At 36.6% G+C, this 21,419-nt stretch overlaps 1 protein-coding gene across 3 annotated transcripts; it reads right to left on the bottom strand.

Annotated features, from left to right (window-relative positions):
* Positions 1-3,198: 3,198 nt before the first annotated feature.
* Positions 3,199-21,204, bottom strand: SRSF12 (serine and arginine rich splicing factor 12). Of its 3 annotated transcripts, XM_037039296.1 has the most exons (5): positions 20,709-21,204; positions 12,309-12,415; positions 10,924-11,025; positions 10,620-10,761; positions 3,199-3,721 (listed from the first exon to the last, which is right to left on the bottom strand). In XM_037039296.1, exons 1-5 carry the CDS (start codon positions 20,771-20,773, stop codon positions 3,352-3,354), a joined length of 786 nt encoding a protein of 261 aa, XP_036895191.1. In that variant the 5' UTR covers positions 20,774-21,204; the 3' UTR covers positions 3,199-3,351. The 3 variants fall into 3 exon arrangements, with proteins under 3 accessions (XP_036895191.1, XP_036895192.1, XP_036895193.1); XM_037039297.1 differs by lacking the exons at positions 10,924-11,025; positions 12,309-12,415 and adding an exon at positions 11,837-12,183 and having other exon boundaries at positions 20,709-20,789; XM_037039298.1 differs by lacking the exons at positions 12,309-12,415; positions 20,709-21,204 and adding an exon at positions 11,837-11,963 and having other exon boundaries at positions 10,924-11,035.
* Between the last annotated feature and the right edge of the window lie 215 nt (positions 21,205-21,419).

Here is a 21,419-nt window from a genome sequence, read left to right as displayed (position 1 = left end):
TACAGAAATTGTTTATTATTCATAGGGAGAGAGAAAACAAGCCTTTGTAGTGGCCATCTTTACTTTCTCATGAACTTAACCTCTATGATTATGAACAAATGGATGTAGGTAGTGCCCTACAGTAAAGTTGGGGAGGATCTGATTCAGTAAACATTATCTTTAATGGAAATGATTAGATGTGTAAAGCATTTGCTGTATTTAACAATTTTGCCCTAAGTATCCTCTCTTAAATGGCCCAGGAAATAATTCTGTAACAAAAGTGAACCCAGAAGACAATTTTCCTGGGTACCAGTAAAACTGCCAATTTCCACCACTCAGTCGCAAAACCTATTTTCACTGAAGCCTATAATCACTTCTTTTCCTAATTGTACTTATTCTCTTTTCCCTCTAAACATTATTTTAGTTTGGCGTGTTATCTGTCAAAAACTATTCTATAGCAAAGAGACGCAGCACAGTAGTCAGGGAGAAACAATCTGGAGCCCAGACACCCTGCGCCGCCTGCCCCCCAATGCCAAAGTCTAACAGCTACTGACCTTGTGCATGTCATTTAACCTCTGCACCTGTTTCCGCATCTGCAGTGGAATTTATCTCATAAAGCCGTTACAATGAGTGAATGATGTAAAACTTACAGAGCAGGGCCAAGCACATAGTTATATGCTAAAAAAAGTCTGAATTATCAACATCCCAGATTTTCCCATCAAACAAAATATCTTCCTAAATAGCCTAGGCTCTGGGGGTGTCCAACCATTTGGCATCTCTGGGCTACAATGAAAGAAGAGTTGCCTTAGGCAACACCGTAAATACATCGCAACACAATCACAAAAAACTCTCATAACATTTTAAGTAAATTTACGATTTTGTGTTGGGCCAAGTTCATAGACATTCTGAGCCGAATGTGCCCATGGGCCACAGGTTGAATTACAATGGAATTACAATGGAAATTGTAATTTCCATTGTAATTTCAGCCCCAGGGATTACAATGGAAAACCAAATCAAAGGTAAGTCAAATGATTAATCATGTTCAGAAACACTGTCTTATTAACCTATTCCTAAGATAATGATTATATGTATAGTAAACACATTAATCAAATCATAGTACTTGGAATGAATGAATATATGTGTGTAAACCCAAACATTTATTTAGAAAATACAAAAATTTACTATTAATAATTGTCTTGCTTTCTTCCATTTGCCTTTTAAATTTTCAATAGTGCCACATAACTTTATAACTAAATTTTATTACAGCTGAACATTTCAGAGAGTTGTTTTTAAATAATTTCTGCTATGACTAATAGAGAAATTCTATTCAGGAAGTACAATATACATGAATTTATGGTACTTGCCCAAATATTACAAGTATATAAATTATTTTGTCAAGTTGTTTCTTACACATAGGATTTAAAATGCAAAAAAAAATGGAATTTGTATTCAAAACAATAGAAGCAATGCTGGTTCCTATATGTGAAAATTGTAAGACAGATTTTGTTTTTCTTAAGCACTATAGATACAAACATTAACTGGGCAGAAAATTTTTTAATATAATCAACAAGGTACACAAGTAGAACTCTATAAATATATCCCCTATAATAATCATAATTATCACAAATACTACCAAAACCCTCTGAAAAACATAAACTACAAACACATTTTAAAGAAATTCTCAATCTTAACAACTACAAAAGCAATTAATAGCAGTAAAGTTATTTGGTTTAAAAACTGAAGGGCAGTGTAATGTAAATCTGAATACTGCAAAGGTGTTTTTTGAGGCTGCAGTCTTGAGTTTTTTAATACAAGGTACTAAACACTTTCAAAAGTAGTGAGATGTATTCTGTACAATTTAAAGTCTTCACCTAGAGCTTTAAAAAGAAAAAAATTAAGCAGTAGATGAAAAGTAGGTATGTAGAAATAATGGTATAAAATATGATTTTTATACAAAATGTACCACTCTTTAAATACATAAGGCTTAATATGAATATTTTTGGACTATGAGTGTTGCACGCAATTTTTAAAGTAGTCTCAAATCATTCAAAATTCGGTGTTTTAGAACATTTTGCTATTTCTGAAGTACATGAACATAGTAGAGGATTCAATTTAATGTCAACTTACCTATGCTTTTCCATCTTGTAAAAATAAAACCTTTTTTTTTGAGCCCAGGAGAGAATCTATCTTTCAAATGCTTAATCTCTCTATAAATTCACTTTTTAGGAATGTCAGAATTTTCTAATATGAACTAATATCCAGCAGGAAGTGGCCCAAGTTTAAACAGAGGACATAAAAGAGACATAGGTGTCAAATAATTTGCCTTATACAACTGTACAGTCATAATCACTTTTTACATGAAAGTGCTTGAAAGTAAAAAATATTTTGTAAAAGGTATTATTGATATTACAAATACAGTAGTCTCCCCCTTATCCATGGTTTCACTTTCCATGGTCTCAGCCCAATTTAAACTATGGTCCAAAAATATTAAATGGAAAATCCTGGAAGTAAACAATTTACAGCTTTTAAATTGCATGCAGTCCTGATCGCCTCACTTCACCTCACTGTGTGGGCACTAGAATCATCTCATACCATCACAGGAAGACTGACGACAGTGCAGTACTCTGAGAGACTACACTCATGTGACTTGTACTAGAGTGTATTATTGTAAGTATTCTATTTTATTATTAGTTATTGTTACTTCTTGAAGTGCCTAATTTATAAATTAATCATTGTCACAGGTATGTATGTATAGGAAAAAACATAGTATAGATAGAGTTTGGTTCAGTCTCTGGTTTTAGGCACCGAACCAAAGCAGTTTTGAACATACCCCATTGATAAGAGGGAAACTACTGTACTTAATATCCAAGCAGAATTTTCTAAATTAGTTCAATTTCACCCATTTTTTTGAAAAGTACCCTTCTGCCACAATGTAACAAAAAATGATCCATAAAATGGTCACATCAGACACATAATTTGTGGTGTGGTTCCTTAAACTGAGACCAAATTTTGGCCCTAGCCAGGTCACTCAGTTGGTTAGAGCATCATCCCATACACCACAAGGTTGTAGGTTCAATCCCTGGTCAGGGTGTGTATGGGAGGCAACTTATCAATGTTTCTGACATTGATGTTTCTCTCTCCTCACTCCTCCCTCTCTCTTCAGAATCAATAAACATATCCTCAGATGAGGATTGAAAAAAACAAATTTGAGACCAAATCTTTATTAACCCAAAGCTAGAGAGATTTTATTCTTGCACATGCCCAAAGTAACTAATATTAACTCACATTTTCTGTAAGCCTTGAGAATTTTTATTTAACATAATGACAGGTTTAATAACTTACATTAAAGACTACCTAGCACTCTTCTCTCATTCACCAACTGTTTTTATGTCGATAACTCCGAGATCTGGAATGTGATCGAAAATGAGAGTGTTTTGCTGTTTGTGCTTTAGTTTCAGAATTGGTATACCCTTTAGGAGATTTACATGGGGATCTTGCTATGGAGTCAGAATGTCTTCCATGTGATCTTGATTTTGTTCCTGAGCTAGTCTGCTTTTGAGGTGAACTTGATTGTGATTTTCCCATTGACTTGGACCTTTTTTCTAAGGACTTGGACCTTGACCGTCCTCTAGAACCAGAATTCCTTCTTGGAGTTCTTGACTGCCTTGCTGAGGTAGACCGCCTTGGTAGTGATTTGGAGCGAGATTTAGACTGGCTATAAGAAAATCGCCGGTGTCGAGACCTGCAAGCATCCACAATGTTAGAGTATATATTTCATACAAAAACAGTTAACAGTTTAGAACAAAATACTTTTAGGAAATTATATTCTTTACATAATATTAGTTATGCTTTTATTGGATCAGTTAAAAGGAATAACTGGTTTATTATGCATGCTTTAGTTTAAATATTAATAGTCTGTAATGTTTATTATACTAGAATATATAACCAAAAGATTTTTATTTTACTAGATACATCTTATGGCATGAATCAGTTCTGGAAAATGCCCTGCATATTTAGTTTGGGTTACACAACTCCTAAGAGGTTGGAAAATCTGAAGGAAAAAAGGTAAAAAAGAGAGAGAGAGAAAATAATTATGTAAAATTTATCAAATACTGCTTATAACAACCAACACCTAGATGCAGAACATCTGAATTCTGCCATGATAAAAACAGCTTCTACCAGCTGTTTCAGACTAACCTTCCCATAGAAAACAGCTATATGAAAAAGCCTGACAACATTCATAAAACAACTGTTTGAAGGCACTGCAGAATAACCAATACAAGCAAAACTTGAGTGGTGATAAGCTATAGCTCTTTTATTCATACCCTTTTCCTAATGCCACCACCATGAGGGAACTGAGCCCAACGAGAAAATGTCTAATGAACAATCTGAAGAGACAGAAGTTAGAACTGATGGGTGCCAGAGTGGTTGAGACTTGAGAGACAAAATCCCAGAGATGACAGAACTGCAAACAAACAAACCTAAAATCTGCCTATAAATTCTCAAGTCACTGGCCATCTTCTAAGTATGCAAGCACAAGATGAAAATCCCAAGAGGTAAGCAAAAAATGGCAGCTGAAAGATTCAATAACTGAGCTAAAATTCTGGGGACAGAGGCTGGAGTTCAAGTCCCCAAACGGTCAAGAGCCTTAAGTAACAACCTAGGCTTCCAATTAAGAATCCAGAGGGCCTGTACCAGTCAGGTAAAAGCCATGCCCTAAGAATAAACTATAATGCTGGAATAGATCAGCCTTAACAATGCCTCAAACCAAGCTCTGAGAGGGTCAAGGTGATCTGCCAATACTCTGCCTGCTAGAAGAAAATAACTTTCTTTGACGGACAGCAGCACTGAAAGCATCTATAATTTCTCATCAACAATGTTCAACATCCACTAAAAAAGTTATGAGGTATGTGTAAGATAGATTAAAACAAGTAAAAACAACTAGACCAAAAATAGTTTGGATATTAGTGTTTATTCAGACAGGAATTTTGAAAATTACTAATACATTTTAAAAAATAAGAGAAACAGACAAAACATGAAAAACATGGAGAATTTCAAAAGAATTTTAGAATCTATAAAAAGAAACAAATGGACATTTTGTAACTAAAAATATGTATCAGAAATTAAAGTCACTAGATAAATTTAATAGTTGTTTAGATACAACAGAAGAAACAGTGAACTGAACTGAAAAAGTTACTAGAAAAATGCTATACTGAAACACAGTAAGAGAAAAAGAATTTTAAGAAATCTAGAACAGAGCATAAGAGATATTTAGAACATAGTCATGTGGCCAAAAGGAAAAACTAAATAAGGCAGAAGTAGTATCTGAACACATGTCCCAGAATTTTCCAAACCTAATGAAAAGCATCAACTCACAATTTCAAAAATTTCAGCAAACCCCAGGTTAAATAAGTACAAAGAAAACTACACAAGGCATATCACAATGAAACTGCTGAAAGCAAAGTCAAAGAAAAAAATTTGAAATCTGAAAAAGATTTCATCAGAAAGAAAAAGACATCATCTTCAAAGGGACAACATTAACTATGCCAGCTGGTGATGGATATTAAAAAAAAACAATGGAATGGGAAAACTGGAGGCGTAGGTAGATAGACTTTTCCTCCTTACACAACCAAAAGGAACAACCAATTTAAAAACAAAAAACAACCAGAACTGCCAGAAAATCAAACTGTATGGAAGTCTGACGACCAAGGAGTTAAAGAAGAAACATTCATCCAGACTGGCAGGAGGAGCGGAGACAGGCAGCTGGAGCAGAGAACAAATGGCAAGGCAGCAGCAGGTAAGGCGGCAGCTGGTGGACTGGGCAGCCCCATACTCACATGTGAATAAACCAGGAGGAACAACTGGGGAGAGAGAGGACCGAGCAACCCAAGGTTCCAGCATGGGCAAAATAAAGCCTCGGAACCTCTAGCTATAAAAATCTGTGGGGGTTGTGCTGGCAGGAGAAACCGCCAGTCTCTTGAAAGTAGGGTACCAGCTAAACAAGTAGCAATGTTCCGTCTCTGACCCTCCCCCACATACAGTGCCACAACAAAACAACCTGGGCCGTCCTGCCCTGGTGAATACCTAAGGCTCTACCTCTTACAACATAACAGGTGCACCAAGACAAAGAAATATGGCCCAAATGAAAGAATAGGTCAAAACTCTAGAAAAAGAACTAAGTGACAAGGAGATAGCCAATCTATCAGATGCAGAGTTCAAAACACTGGTAATCAGAATGCTCACAAAAATGATTGAGTACAACTGCAAAATTTAAAAAGTGTAAACAACACAAAGTGAAATAAAGAAAAATATACAGGGAACCAACAGTGAAGGGAAGGAAACCAGGACTCAAATAAATAATCTAGAACAAAAGGAAGAAATAAATTCAACTGAAACAGAATGAAGAAAAAAGAATTCAAAAACATGAGGAGAGGCTTAGGGACCTCTGGGACAACTTTAAATGTTCCAACATCCGAATCATAGAGATGCCAGAGAGAGAAGAGAAAGAACAAGAAATTGAAAACTTACTGAAAAAAAATGAAAGAAAACTTCCCCCAGCTGGTGAAGGAAATAGACATGCAGGTCCAAAGAGCTCAGAGAATCCCAAAGAAGTTGGACCGAAGGAAGCACACACAACAGGACACATCATAATTACATTACCCAAGACTAAAGGAGAGAATCTGAAAAGCAGCAAGACAAAAGGAAACAGTTGCGTACAAAGGAGTTCCATTAGACTACCAGCTGATTTCTCAAAAGAAACTTTGCAGGCAAGAAGGGGCTGGAAAGAAGTACTCAAAGTCATGAAAGGCAAGGATCTATATGTTCAAGATTACTCTATCCAACAAAGCTATCATTTAGAATTGGAAGGGCAGATAAAGTGCTTCCCAGATAAGGTAAGGTTAAAGGAGTTTACCATCACCAAGCCCATATACAAAATGTTAAAGGTACTGAGCTAAGATAAAGATCAAAACTATGAACAGTAAAGTGACAACAAACTCACAACTATCAACAACTGAACCTCAAAGAAAAACAAAAATGAACTAAACAAACAACTAGAACAAGAACAGAATCACAGAAATGGAGATCACATGGAGAATTATCAGTGAAGAGGTGGTGGGAGGAGAATGGGGGGAAAGGTACAGGGAATAAGAAGCATAACTGATAAGTACTAAATAGGGGGAGATTAACAGTAGTATAGGAAATGGAGAAGCCAAGTAACTTATATGTACCATCCTTGGACACGAACTAGGGGGAGGGAATGCTGGGGGGAAGGGAGTACAAAGCAGAGGAGATAAAGGGGAGAAAAAACGTGACAAGTGTAATAGAATAATCAATAAAGTATACTTAAAATAAAAATAAAAAAACAATGGAGTGATATTATTAAAGAAAAAGGGGGGAACATCCCTGCCAACCTAGAAATCTATCCCCAGCAGAAATATATTCTTCGAAAATGATTATAAAATGACAATGTTTCAGACAAGCAAAAGTTGAAACAATTCATTGCCAGCAGACCTACAGTATGTAGAAGAATACTAGCAGTGGCTGGGTGGTTCTGTTGGTTAAAGTATCATCCCATACACTAAAAGGTTGCAGGTTCGATCCCCAGGTGGGGCACATGCCTAGGCTGCAGGCATGGGGTGCACAGGGGAGGCAGTCAATCAATGTTTCTGTCACACTGATGTTTCTGTTTCTCTATCTCTCTTTCTCCCTCACCAATAAATATATCCTCAAGTGAGGATTAAAAAGAAATACTAAAAAAATTTCAGGCTGAAGGGAAAAAAACCCCAGATAGAAGCATGGAACTGCAGGAAGGAATAAACAGCACTAGAATGTATAAATAAATTGATCCAGAATATATTCTGGAATAAAAGCAGTCCTTTAGAAATTATTAAATTTCAGCCTTAGCCCAAGTATCTCAGTTGGTTAGAGGATTTTTCCAATATGCCAAGGTTGCTGGTTCAATCTCCAATCAGAGTATATACAAGCAGCAACCAATGAATTCATATGTAAGTGCAACAACAAATCAATGCTTCTCTCTTTCCATTTTCTAAATATCCATAAATAACATTTTTAAAAGAAATTATTAAATGTCATTCCTGTGGAACACAGTTATACAAAAAAAGAAAATACGGTGCTTAAAAAAATCTAACATGGAAAATAATGGATGCTATTTTAACATTCTTTGAGCTAGAGACTACTGATAAGTGCTAGAGATATAAACATGATTAAGACAAAAATCTTTACTTCTCAAAAAGCTCAAGTCTAGTGATAGCAACAAACTAGTTTTCCATACCTACTGAAGGCAAAATGAGTCCTGTTTTAAGTCCAAGGTAGTATCAATATACAGTATATATGTATAGTACATTATGTTAGACTTATACGTATTCTCTCTCTCTCACATGCAGACACATACACACAAAATCTGATCCTCATGAAAACCTTGAAAGTTAGGTAAGATTTACATTCTCTGGAATATAATTTTACACATTAAAAAGACTAAGGGCAGTAAGGTTAAACAATGATCTTATAACTAGTATGAAGCAAAACAGCATTGTCTTGCAAGAAAATGTGGTTCTTTCTATTCTTGATACTCCATGATGATTAGAGACAACAGACCCTCTTGTTTTTTCTCCAGCCAAGTATTGTACTTTACTTGAACTAGAAGGCAGAAAATGATGTGAATATCCACTTTTTTTTATACCAACTAGGAGAAAAACTGGTTAACTAAGGCTATAAGGCATTTGGAAACAACATATCCTTAATGAATCATATGGGCAATTTCTTTTCTTTTTCCTTTTATAAACCAAGTTCTTCTTCCAAGACCACTGGATACTCAGTATGTTAAGATGGTGCGGCTTTAGGCACAGTATTACATCTACTTTGATCTTTGATATATAAAACTGTCATTTTTATGTACTATCCACATCATTCTAAGCTTATGGTAAACTTAAGCATATATATATATAGTTTATACTATTTATAGTAGCATACATATATAGTTTATACTATTTATAGTAACACAGTCTACACATGTATAGTATATAGTAAATAGAGATATAAAATTTATAGCAATGTAAGTGAACTATTGAACATCAGTCCTCTGTACTATTCGTGATGTCCCCTGTTAAGCCAGAAACAATACCAATGGCATTGGTGTGGTTTGCCTATACACAAGGCATGTAAAATTTTTTAAATCCTGATTTGCTTTCATCATATTTTAAGCCCTATAAATATAATTTTGTATTTGAGTATGGAAACTATATATCAGAGTCTAAATCTCAATCAACTGGAAAACTGCTTAGCTGTGGGATAAGCTGGATGATTCTCCTAGATGCAAGGTTTATATTCTTATGTATATTCTTATATAAACCTCCAGAGTATAACTGTTCCTAAGTATTTCTTCACCAATATAAGAACCAGTCAACCCTGACCTGGATTCTCCTGGCTTTGAAAAGAAGTTTAACCCTTCCTCCCACCTACATGCCTCCCAAAGATAAGCCAAATTCAAATTTGATTCATTCCCAAGGAGAGGTACTAACATGCCATATAAGAAATTCAATCTGACTTGCAGGGCTCTGACTAGGCTGGCCACATTTTCTAGTAATTAGGATTCTTGGATTTTAAAAAGTCATGGAATGTGGATATGGTTCTCTCTTCCTACTTTTTCCTTCCACTTAACTGGAGGCATTGGCAGTTGGCAACTTCATAGTCTTCCTTTTAGAACTCGGGACTCCAGCTCTAATACATGCATCTTCTTTTGAGCTTTTTCTTGCCTGAGCTCTTAAGAGTTGAGGAATGGAAGGCCTGGAGCAAAAGTGAGCAGCCCTGGTGATCAGCTTTGATTTGAAGCTAAGTGGGCCTATATAGCTTTAAGTGTACTATCTAGAGCCCAGAAGAGCTAATTCTACAGAAAGAAGACACCAGTCTAAGTGCTGACCATTCTTTAAGAATAGAATTCACCTTAAAATTCTACTTGAAGTTCTCTATGAAAACATTTCAGCATTAAAACTCAAGACAAATAGTACAAATGTTTAAGAACTTATGCATGCTAACACAACTTGTTATTATTTCAGTAACTTCACCTGGCAATTAATTTCCATTGTGATTTACTATTCTAACACAAGCAAATTCCTGGCTAGCAAAATAAGTAATCTGAAAATATCTTTTTCTGAAAAATTTACCATTTTTATATCTTCTTCCTATAATACTACCATACTTGAAATTTATTCTTGAAAATAATTTTCATAAATACACTGACTTACATTAATTTTAGTGTCAACCTCCTTCCCTTCTTTTTTCAGTCACTAGAACTCAACGTTCTTAACTGCTGGATTCATTTAGGAAATTTTTACTTATTTAAAATTCCTCACTTTTATTTTCAAGTGTATACTTTCTAATTTTTTTCAGTATACATTATCTTTCCATTAAAAAGGTTCAATCTGTCATGACATAAAAACACTGGAAGGTATTCAATAAACCCAAGTTAAGCTTTCTTTTCCAAGTTAATCTTTCTACAAAAGATGATTCTTTATGAGTATTTAACAAAATGATTCTAGTAGCCTGTTTTCAAAATCCTTAAAGATGTTTTCCAGGAAAAGCAGAAAATTAAGTTTTCAATCCTCTTGGTGTCTTGTACTCACTCTTTAAGGCTATCAGACCGCCTCCTATTTCTTCCCCAAGAAGAACTGCGACTTCGAGTTCTCCGTTGGCTGGGGCTTCTGGACCTCCTATGATCACTCGGAGAACAAGGGTGACGTTCTTTTGATTTCATTTGGCCTGGTGCTAGAATACGAAGCAGAAGATTTATAATTCATTACCTGAAAATGTCCATCACAGCCACTTAAATAATATTATTTTCTGAAAGAATTTCAAAACAAAAAAAACCTGTCGTTGCTGAAACTCATTTTGCTGAACAAACACGATGCAATGTTTAGTCGCACTTACTTTTGCGATCACCTTGTGCAAACTGTATCTCAATTTGACGGCCACATACCCACTTCCTATTGAGGTTATAAAGAGCATCTTCAGCATCGCGAACATCTTCAAATATGACTAGCTGTTAAGGACACTTTGAATATCACATATCAAGTAAAAATGTTATTTTAAAAGAATTATTTATATGACATGAAATTAATAGAAAAAATAAGTTCAAGTTGTTAAGCTCACATCTCCAATATAATATGAATAATCAGAAAAAATTCACTTTTATTATGAAAACAAATGCTCATTACCATTTAAAAGAGTGAATCTAAAAATAAATCAACATGCAACTATACTCAATATATACATTAGTGCAGCTGCAGTATGTATGTATAATTTCAAACATGTTATGAGAGAGGAAAACAAAAGTCTAACATTGACTAGAACTCACTCCCTTCTTTCAGGCAAAAAATTCACCAGGTTTTTCACTGAAAAAATATCAGCATGCAGAAGACTGTATTCTGAAGTTAAAATTACTTTCAATACAAATCTTTTTAATTGTGACATTTCAGAGCAATTACCTATAAACAAAACTGTACACACATAACTGAGATAAAACATACTTCAAAACTGATTCAGTCCTTGTTAAAATGATCATATTTACCTTTGAATCTACTGCTTTGTTATTTGGGGTATAAATACAGAAGAAACTTAAAAGCAATCTGTAAACATCAATTACATATATTGATTGGTCTCTAATAACCCACTAAACTCCCTTATCTATATAAATTATATATTAAACCTAACTAAAATGGAAATAAGCTATACAAACTGAATAGCTATATTTCAGGAGATTATTCACTGGTTTAAATTTTTTTTAAATAGAAAACAGAAAAAGCTCAAGAAATACAATAAAAAATGAGACTTTGGCAATTACCTCAATGTCACTTGATCTTGAACCTTGACTTTTACTCTTTAAGGCGTGCAAGATGGACTTTATAAGAGATGCAGAACCAACAAAATCAGACTTGGCTTTGACTCTGGAACTCTGAGTAAATGTAGGAAAGCCGAAGTCTCAACCTGGTGTTGGCTTTGTCTTTTCCTTGATAAAGACTTCCCCTCTTCCAGGTCTTTATATCTGTGTCCACCCTCCCTCTTTACTCCTTGATGCTTGAACTTTAGGTGCCTTTTGTCTCGCCTGCTCGGTTTATGCTTGGATTCTAGCTAACAGGTTGGTTCAAACTGGGGGGCGCTTGCCAGCTACTGTGGACTGCTTTAGATTTTCTGAGACAAAGAAATAAACACATTTAATTAGGCAATATTAATATCGTACCATACACTCCTGAATACATACATGTAATATGCACATGTATGTAGTATATTTACATGCACACAGTAAAATAAAGGATATTGAACATAAGCAAATCCTCTTGGGCGGCGGGTGTAGAAGTCAAGTGGAATGTAAACGTCTACTATGGGGCCATACCGACCAAACTCACGGCGCAAGTCCTCAGGCCTAAATTGTTTTAGAAATAAGGCAAAAAATATGAATAGCTGAATTAAAGTATGATGCCCACAGAAATCCAGTTGAAACCCCCCCAAAAACTACATTATCTAGACTAGCATTATTTAAAATTGTCTCTCATAAAACTTACCCAAAGTTTACAAATGAAGGAAAAAAAGAAAGGAAAAAATTCTCCAGCCTCGCTTTTGGAGACTCTGGTTCAAGAAGTCTGGATTGGGGGCTGGAAATCTATATTGCTACAAGCACCCAGGGAGCCATTATGCCTAATCAGGTTGGGGAAACACGCACCCAGCACATCCATCCTTGATAGTCATTCCTACTACAAGATTTTTCAACTGTCAATATAAGCAGTTCTAACTGTGGACTATTTCATTAGGAACATTCATTTGCTTCCCTATAATTTTATGTTTATGTTAATTTTGTTTTGCAAGCACAAGAATTACATTTTAATGAAATCCTAAAATCATTTCCCAGGCTTCAAAAAATGGATGTTTTATTATTAAACACAAAGCAAAATAACTACTATATTCTCAAATTTGACAAATATCTTGAGCCTCCTATATGCCTTCTACTGTGATAGGTATTAAAGAGAGGATACCAAAGAAATACATTGCCTATTTGTCTTTATGGGGCTATAATTTAATTGAAGACACAAAATACTCAGCATTGATAGTTACAGTGCATTTATATGCTAGCCTCTGCTGACCCTAAGACCACTTACTTCTCACAACAACTCCATGGTTGCTTACAGATAAACTCACCTAAGATCACTGAGCCAACAAGTGACAGAGCTGGAACCAAACTCCCCTACTCTATCACCAGTCTGTGTTCTTCAACCACCACAGAGTACCGTCTCATGGAGACCTTAAGAGATTCAGCATCAAGCTATGGGCACAAAACGTGACTCAGAAGAAATAAGAGAACTTCAAAACACTGTACAGGAAAAAAAAAACAGCTCAAAAATGACTGCAAAGGTCCTAGCTTGGGCAAATGGAAGATGGTGTCAGTGACAAAAATTAGCTGAAAAAGTTAGATCGAAGAGGGAAGAGAAAGGCAAGAGAAGTTTTCAGGTTTAGAAATGTGAAATTTGGGGTGATAGTGAAACACCAATTAGTATTCTGTCAGCAAATGAAAATTATGACTGTACAAATTATATTAATTTTATTTTCATCTCAAGACTAGAAGTCAATGATGAAAGTTAGAGATGTGGACTTAGGAATTATTATATAAAGATTCAACTAACACTGAATATTTAGCCATTATATACCAAGCAGTGCAGTAAATACTATGACACACTTTATTTTTATCATTTATATTTCATTTAGTACTCATTACAACATGTTATCTGCCTTTCCTAAGAGACTAGAGACTACTGACTTTAGAGGACAGTGAAAATGTCTTTTTTTTTCATTTATTCATTCAACAAATACTTTTTAGAGCAAAGCACTATGGGCCACACTCTAAAATCTAAGGTATGGTGGAGAAAAGAAAAACACAATTCCTGCTCCCACAAAACATGGACAACAGGGTAAAGATTCTCAACCACTCCTGAATATTGGAATCATTTGTGAAAAAGATGAAACAGGCACTCCAACCCAATGCATTAACCCTGGACCTAATTAGTGCTCCCCATAATTAAGTCCCAATTGTTATTAAAATTTTTAAGGGCTTCACAGGCAACTCTACAACTCAGAGTTCAGAATCACTTCTAAAGCAGGTATCTTCACCAGTGTAGTATCTCAGTACTTAGCACAGTTGCTTGGCACACAGTAGGCACTCAATATATATTTGCTATGTTAATGAGTGAAGGATACCTTATTGTTACCATTTAATAGAGAGTAAGGGAAGTTACTTTGCCACAAGGTACACACAGTCAATAGCAAAGCAAGAATCCAAATGAATGTCATCTAAGACAATCAATCCTAACCAAATGTGAGTGGCCGACAGAGAAAGATCCTAGATGGTAAAAAGAAAAAGGTTGGAGCAATGCGTGCCACAGAGGTCTGGAGTCCCAGAAGCTAAGGGTGACAGAAGTCCAAAGGAACAAATCTTCTCAAAAGAGGGGGCGCCCATTCACTGTCTCCACTACCTCACCTGCTGGGTGTTGTTCTGTTTTCTTCTTGTCATTTTTTTGTATTGGTTGTAATCTATTTTAAAACAAACATCCGTGTACCCACCAACAAGATTTATTATATCTCAAAACTTGCCTATTTGTCATAATTTTAGTATATTCTTTTAGAAATGAGAAATTGGGTTGGTCAAAGAGTTTGTTTCATTTTTTCCATTAAGGTGGCTCTAGTAGCACTTAGTTGTCCTTAAGTTCCTTCAAAACAATTTTGCTAGATTGTATTGTAACAGCTGTCAGCGTGCACTTTAAAAAAAATCAATATTGGTGAATCTGTGTATCCATTTTAATATAGAAGATGGAAAAATACACATTTTCAGCATATTATGCTTTATTATTTCAAGAAAGGTAAAAATACAACTGAAATGCAAAAAAAGATTAACACAGTGTATGGAGAAGGTGCTGTGACTGACTGAACAAGTCAAAAGTGGTTTGTGAGTTTCATGCTGGAGACTTCTCATTCGACAATGCTCCATGGTCAGGTAGACCAGTTGAAGTTGATAGTGATCAAATCAAGACATTAACTGAGAAGAATCAATGTGATACCACACAGGAGACAGCCAACATACTCAAAATAACCAAATCAATAAAGTTATTGGTGAAAATAAAAAATGTGTGTTTTATTTTATGGAAAAAACCTACATGGACTTTTTGGCTAACCCAGTATTAGCGACAATCATTGGTGTTCACCATTCCTCTGCATAACTTCATATTTTTACTGCAAATGCATGTATCTACAAGTACAGTTTTTAAATGTATCATATTTTATGTAAAGGGCCTCACACTATTTGTATTATTTTGCACCTTGCCTTTCCCTCGGTTGAGACTTCTCCATGTAGCTCTAGTTCACTCATTTTAACTTTGTCTTGATATTTTTGTGAATGAACCACAATTTATTCATCCATTTTTCTGTGCATCAACTTCTAAGGTGCCTCTTTATTAAGTTGCAAACTATGGTACAGTACACATTATGATCTGTGTGCTTCCTAGAGCTCTGCTAGAGTTCTCCTACTGCCTACCTTCAACTTCGCCACATGCTCTCCAAATGGCCAGATCAACTTACACTCCTCAAAATATGCATAAGAATTCCTACTGCTCTACCTCCTCATTAACAACTTTGAATCCTCACCATTCTGAAAGATGTAAAGTGAATGGGTGCCTCCCAGTTGTTTAATTTCAATTTACCTAATGACCAAGGAGGCTGAACATCTTTTCATGCTTATGGGTCATTAATTTTGTGTTAACACCTGGAAGTAGTATTTCTGGATTGAAGAGGATGTGTATGTTTAGCTTTTATGAAACTGCCAAAAAGTTCTGCAAAGTGGTTATACCATTTTATAATTCCACCAGTAAGTATGAGTTTCAGCTGTGCCAATCTTTGTCAGCACTTGGTAGTATGTCTTTCTAATTTTAGCTGTTCATGGGGCTGTTAAGTAGAATCTTAAACTTACTATGGCTTTAATTTGCATTTCCCTTATGACAATGATGCTGTGCACTTTTTCCTGTGCTAACTGGCCAATCATAAATTTTTCTTTGTAATGTGTCTAAGACTTTTGCCCATTTTAATAATAATGTTTCTTTTATTAAAGTTATAAAAGTTCTACATATTTTCTACAAATTTTTGAAAAAGTCCTTTGTCACATACTGTATTTTGCTACGTATAATGTGCTCCCATGTTCAATGCACGTCCTTGTTTTTGGCCCAAGCTTTCAAAAAAAATCTTTCATTTTAATTTTTAAATTCAATTATTTATTTATTTATATTTAGATACTGGTTTTGCATTATAAAGAATTTTAGCATTTATTTTTAACATACTACAGTATAAGAAATTTTATGTACCAGTAACAAATTTATGATATTTATGCATCATTAGTACTACTCATGTATTAATGTGCATCCTTATTTTCCCTCAAAAATTTGTACAAAAAAGTGTGATTACACAGCAAAATACAGTATATGTTTTGTGATTATTTTCTCATTCTGCAGTTTGCCTATTTACTTTCTTAATGGTATGTTTTAATAAACAGAAAGTTTAATTTCGATGAAATCTAATTTAACCAACGGTCCTTCTTCTTTTATGGCGGTCCTTCTTCTTTTATGGTAACTGCTTTCTTTGTTCTTTAATAAATCTTTGCGTATGCCCAGGTCATTAAATAATCTCATATTTTCTTCTAAAAGTTTCAGTTTTATCTTTTACATTTCAAATGATAATCCACCTCAAATTATGATGTGAGCTAGAGGTTGCAGTTAATTTGTTTCCTCTATGGATATCCAGTTGTTATGACATCATTTGTTGAAAATACTTTATGTTCTCCACTAAACTGCTTTGATGCCTTTGTCAAAATTAATTGACTCTGTAAGTGTGGATTATTTGCCGACTCTACTCTGTTCTATTGATCTACTTGTCTGTCCTTAGGCTAGAATCATACTGTCTTGATTACTGTATCTCTTTAGCAAGTCTGAGTTAGTACCTTTTTCAAGACGCCTGTGGCTATTCTAGACCCTTTACATTTTCAAAATAAACTTGTCAGTTTCTATGTTTTTAAAAATCCTTTGATCGAAAATGTTTTGAACTATTATATAATCAATTTGGGAAAGAACTGACACTAATAAAAATGGAGTTTTAAAAAAATTTTATTTCCAATTGCTTGCTTTTAATATATAGAAATAGAATTTCAGAAGTTTACCTTATATCTTGATAAGTTACTAAAACTCATCATTAATTACTCTAGTTTTATGAACACAAATATGTCACCTAAGAATAGGGACAGATTTTACTTCTACCTTTAAAATTTTTGTCTTTCATTTTTCTTGCCATGTTGCACTGGTTAGGACCTGCAATAAAATGCTGAATCGTGGTTGTGAGTGTAGGAATCCTTGTCCTGTTCTGATCTTAGGGAGAAAGCACTCAGTTTGTACCATTAAGTATGTTAGCCATAACTTTTTCATAGCCTAAGAAAGCCCCCTTCTATTCCTAGTTTGTTAAGACTTTTTAGCATTCTTGCTAAATTCTGTTTTAACATCTTTACATCATTATGAATGCTCACATCAATGTAGCCTCATATACTGTAACCAAAGAACACTAAGTATGTTCAAGAGAAATACTTGCTCATTCCTCCCAACGACAGATCAATAACATGATACTATTTATCAAAAAGGGATTGTTATGTTTAGGACTAGAAAACTGTATCTGAGATTTTGTTTTAAATTACTCTCCTATACAGTAAAAAAGCAAATATGTCAAAATTAATATTCTCCCTGATCACCTCTTGTTTTACTAGTGAAGAGAAACATAACAAATTATAAAATTGTAAAATGTATTTTTAAGTCATTCTTTAGTTGTTGGGCTCAACTGCATTCCTAACAAATTTTACACTAACCCATAATGTCTCTTAATGTCTTGTCCTTTATCATACATATTAAAATGGTCACTTCAAAGAAATATTTTAAATAAAATTTGACTTTATAAAAACATTTTTACTAAAAAAAAAACCTTAAAAACAGGAAAAAGAAAAACTACTTAAATGGATATCTTTCCAGGTTCATTTTTTTATATAAAGTTTTTCCTTTCTTCATTTTATGTAATTGAAATCATAATGTATATCACCTTATACCTTTTTTTAAGAGCTTCTACTTTTTAAAGATTTTATTTATTTATCTTTAGAGGGAAAAGGAAGGAGAGAGGAAGAGAAATATCAATGTACGGTTGCCTCTCGTTCGTCCCCTGCTGGGAACTGGCCTGCAACCCAGGTATGTGCCCAGACTGGGAATTGAACTGAAATCCCTAAATTCGCAGGCCCGTGCTCAATCCACTGAGCTACACCAGCCAGGGCACCTTATACCCTTTTTGTTTTGTTTTCACATTTATCCCAATGATTTCTTTATAAGCACCCTAAATATTAAACCTAATTTTAATGTCTAGGTATCATACTGCTAGTTAACTTACGCGGTAAGTCATCTTGTACAAAAACTCTATTAATATAGGTTACATGTGGGATTCTACTTTCATACTACTACTCAGCAGCTGAGCAATGTTAGGCAAGATATGGAATCTCTCTAAACCTGAGTTTATTATCTGTAAAATGGGATTATGAAAGAATATATATATATATATATACAGGATAATTAAAAATTTAGTAAGTTATTGTAATATGTGTAGTTTTTAGTGTAGCATGTGGCACACAGTGAGTACTCAAAAATGCTAACAATTATTATTATTTCATCAATACAATCCTCTGAGATCTTGACTGCCCCAGTAGCAGAGTTGAGAAGTGGTGAAAAATGGAAAAGGGAATCAATAAATTTCAATTATCAGTCTCATCTACTCAGAGGCAGATAATCTAGGTTAGAGGTCATGTGTCACCTGCGTGTTGTGTATCACCTGTATCAACTGCTTTATTTGGCCTGCACAATATTTTAACATTTTAAAAAAATTATTGAAACTGCCAGAATTTTACACCTTTTACTCTTTGAATTTTTATAAAAGTTTATTTCTACCAAACTGAAGACAACTGCCAGGAGGCAAGGTCTCAAATGCAATATTTTACAGCTTTCAAATCTATGAATTTCACATATGATTCAACTTAACAGATGCTAACATTTTGAAACAGAGCATTTACACACACAAAATAAGTTTCTGACTTCTTTTGAAAATCAGGAAGCTACAGCAACAAGTGCAAGTAGTTATCAGCCAGAGCTTAGTAACAGTAGTTATCAGCCAGAGCTTAGTAGCAGCTGCTGACCCCATTAGCACATATTTTTTCCCATTTGTCACAGCGCATACCATCCTATTGTGCTTTATAACCTGAGATCTTCACTCATTCGTGTTGCCCTGACTGGCCCCTGACACTATTAGAATTGGAAACCTCTCATTTTTTTGTACACACACACACCTCTGGAGAGGCATGATACTTAATCAGTATTCAAGTGGTCTCTTTAACTGTGGGAATTTTTTTTTACCTTACCCAAATTATAAATTTGGTTGTTTTCTATATAATGAACTGATAAATTTAGAGAAGAAATATGAACACAGGCATTTTTAGATGTTAATTAAGGTATATTAACTCAACAGTCTACAGTTGTGACACATATAAAAGAAGGGATCAAATAAAAAAATACTTCACAGTAACTCCTCAAAAGCAAATTATGATTACAACAGATAGCTCTGGAGTGAAGGACTGAAATATATTGGTAGCTGTAAAGCCCCAGGGAAAGTCATTAAAACTTGAGGCTTTATCTTTCCCTTATGTACAGTAAGATAATATTGCATACCTATGAAGGCTGGGGAGGGGGGGCTGTAAATTAAGTATAAAGCCCAGTAAAATGAAAATGTCGATTGATGCTCCCACCCCCTAGTCATCCCCTCTGGCTCCTATTAAGGGAGAAAGTGCTGTATGAAGTTTTTTGTTACGATCTATGTTTAGGCATTATGTGGACAAAAATCTCAATGGGGGGGCGGGTTTAGACTGATAACATCAAAAATCACCCAGGGAAGTCTATGCAAACCGTTATTAATTGGAGTTTATACTGTATTCGGAACTTTGAAGAAAACCATATAAATCTCATTACTGAAGCTATCCTCTATGTATAGGAAAGAGCTGAGTTATGAATAAAATTAACCAGCACCACCTGTAAGTAAGTACACCAGGCTGAGGCAAAAAAAAAAAAAAAAAAAGCCCAAGGTACGCATTATTTTGTAGTATGCTCTCATCAACCCCAATTCCTCTTCATCTAGGAGGTAAGACGCGCGGCTTTATAGGAACACGGCGACAAAAGCGCTGAAACGCAGGTACCCGCCCGAGCGAAAACACGCACGGCCAGAGGCGGCAGGGCCCTCAGCTACAAGGAACTGGGCATCCTGCGCTCCACCGGGTCCCCAGGAGGGGGTACCCGCATCTACCCGGGCGGCGACGGGGGCGCGGACGTGCTCCTGCACGGAGCCGGGCGGAACGCCGGCCCGGAGGCGAAGGCGCGAGTCCCGCCCAGGCCCCGAGCAGCCGCAAGGCTCCTAACGGCCCCGAGAACGGGGCCTCCGCAGGAAGCCGCGGCCGGGCCGGCGTTAAAGCGCGGGGCAGCCCTTGCGGAATGCGGCCCGGCCGCGGGATGCAGCCGTTACCCTGCCCCTCCCCCGCGCCCCAACCTGCGGGCGCCACGGCTCACCTGGTGGCGTCCGCGACGTTCCTGACGAACAGGGAGGTGTTGGGGGGCCTCGTGTAGCGAGACATGTCCACTTCCTCGTTCTCTCCGAGCCTGCCCGCAGCTGCCAGGCACACTCCGTCTCTTGCTGCCGCCGCCGCAGCTCCGCGGGCCCCCAACGCGACCCCCTCCCCTCCGCCTCGGCCCCGCCAGCGCGCAGCCGCAGAGGCGGATGTTGGGGGTGGGAGGTGCGGAACGGCGAGTCGGGTCGGAGCAGACGAAGCGGGGGTGGGGCCCGAGGCCCAGGGAACCTGGAGGATACAGCAGCTCTGGAGGCCCTGGCCTGGGAGGGTGGGGGATAAGGAGTGGGAAGCACGGGGTCCTGGGCCGGAGGGGGATCTAAGAAGGGGGCGGTGCGGAAGTCCGCGGTCCGTGGTCCGTGGGGATGCGCGAGGGGGCGGTGCTGGAGGCGCAGGTCTGGAGGAGGGAAAGGGGGCCCTGCGGCTCCGGGAGTTCGGGGGGACATCTGAGAAGGGGGCGGTTTAGGAGGCCTGGGTAGGAGGGCCCTAGTCAGTGAGCTGTCCTAGTGTCCCGGGGTCCGAAAGCCTCCGGGGAGTGGGTGGGGCGGAGGGGGGCAGCGCGGGAGGCCTGGTCTTGAAGAGTCCGGGGTGGGGACTGTTGATGTCTGAGTGTTCCAGGAGGCTGAAGGCCATCGGGGTCCTAGGTGCTGACGTT

This window comes from Sturnira hondurensis, unplaced genomic scaffold (genome assembly GCF_014824575.4).
Source record: "Sturnira hondurensis isolate 20B ecotype Veracruz unplaced genomic scaffold, ASM1482457v3 Scaffold0025370, whole genome shotgun sequence".
Taxonomy (NCBI): domain Eukaryota; kingdom Metazoa; phylum Chordata; class Mammalia; order Chiroptera; family Phyllostomidae; genus Sturnira; species Sturnira hondurensis.
This window is presented reverse-complemented; position numbering and strand designations above follow the sequence as displayed.

What these genes read in the sequence shown, in the direction of transcription:
- SRSF12 (XM_037039296.1), bottom strand. Translation starts at nt 20,773, where the DNA reads ATGTCTCGCTACACGAGGCCCCCCAACACCTCCCTGTTCGTCAGGAAC. An exon ending in AACGTCGCGGACGCCACCAG is followed by an intron (nt 12,416 to 20,708) that starts GTGAGCCGTGGC and finishes AAAACAATTTAG; the next exon opens with GCCTGAGGACTTGCGCCGTG. An exon ending in CGGTCTGATAGCCTTAAAGA is followed by an intron (nt 3,722 to 10,619) that starts GTGAGTACAAGA and finishes GGATGCTTGCAG; the next exon opens with GTCTCGACACCGGCGATTTT.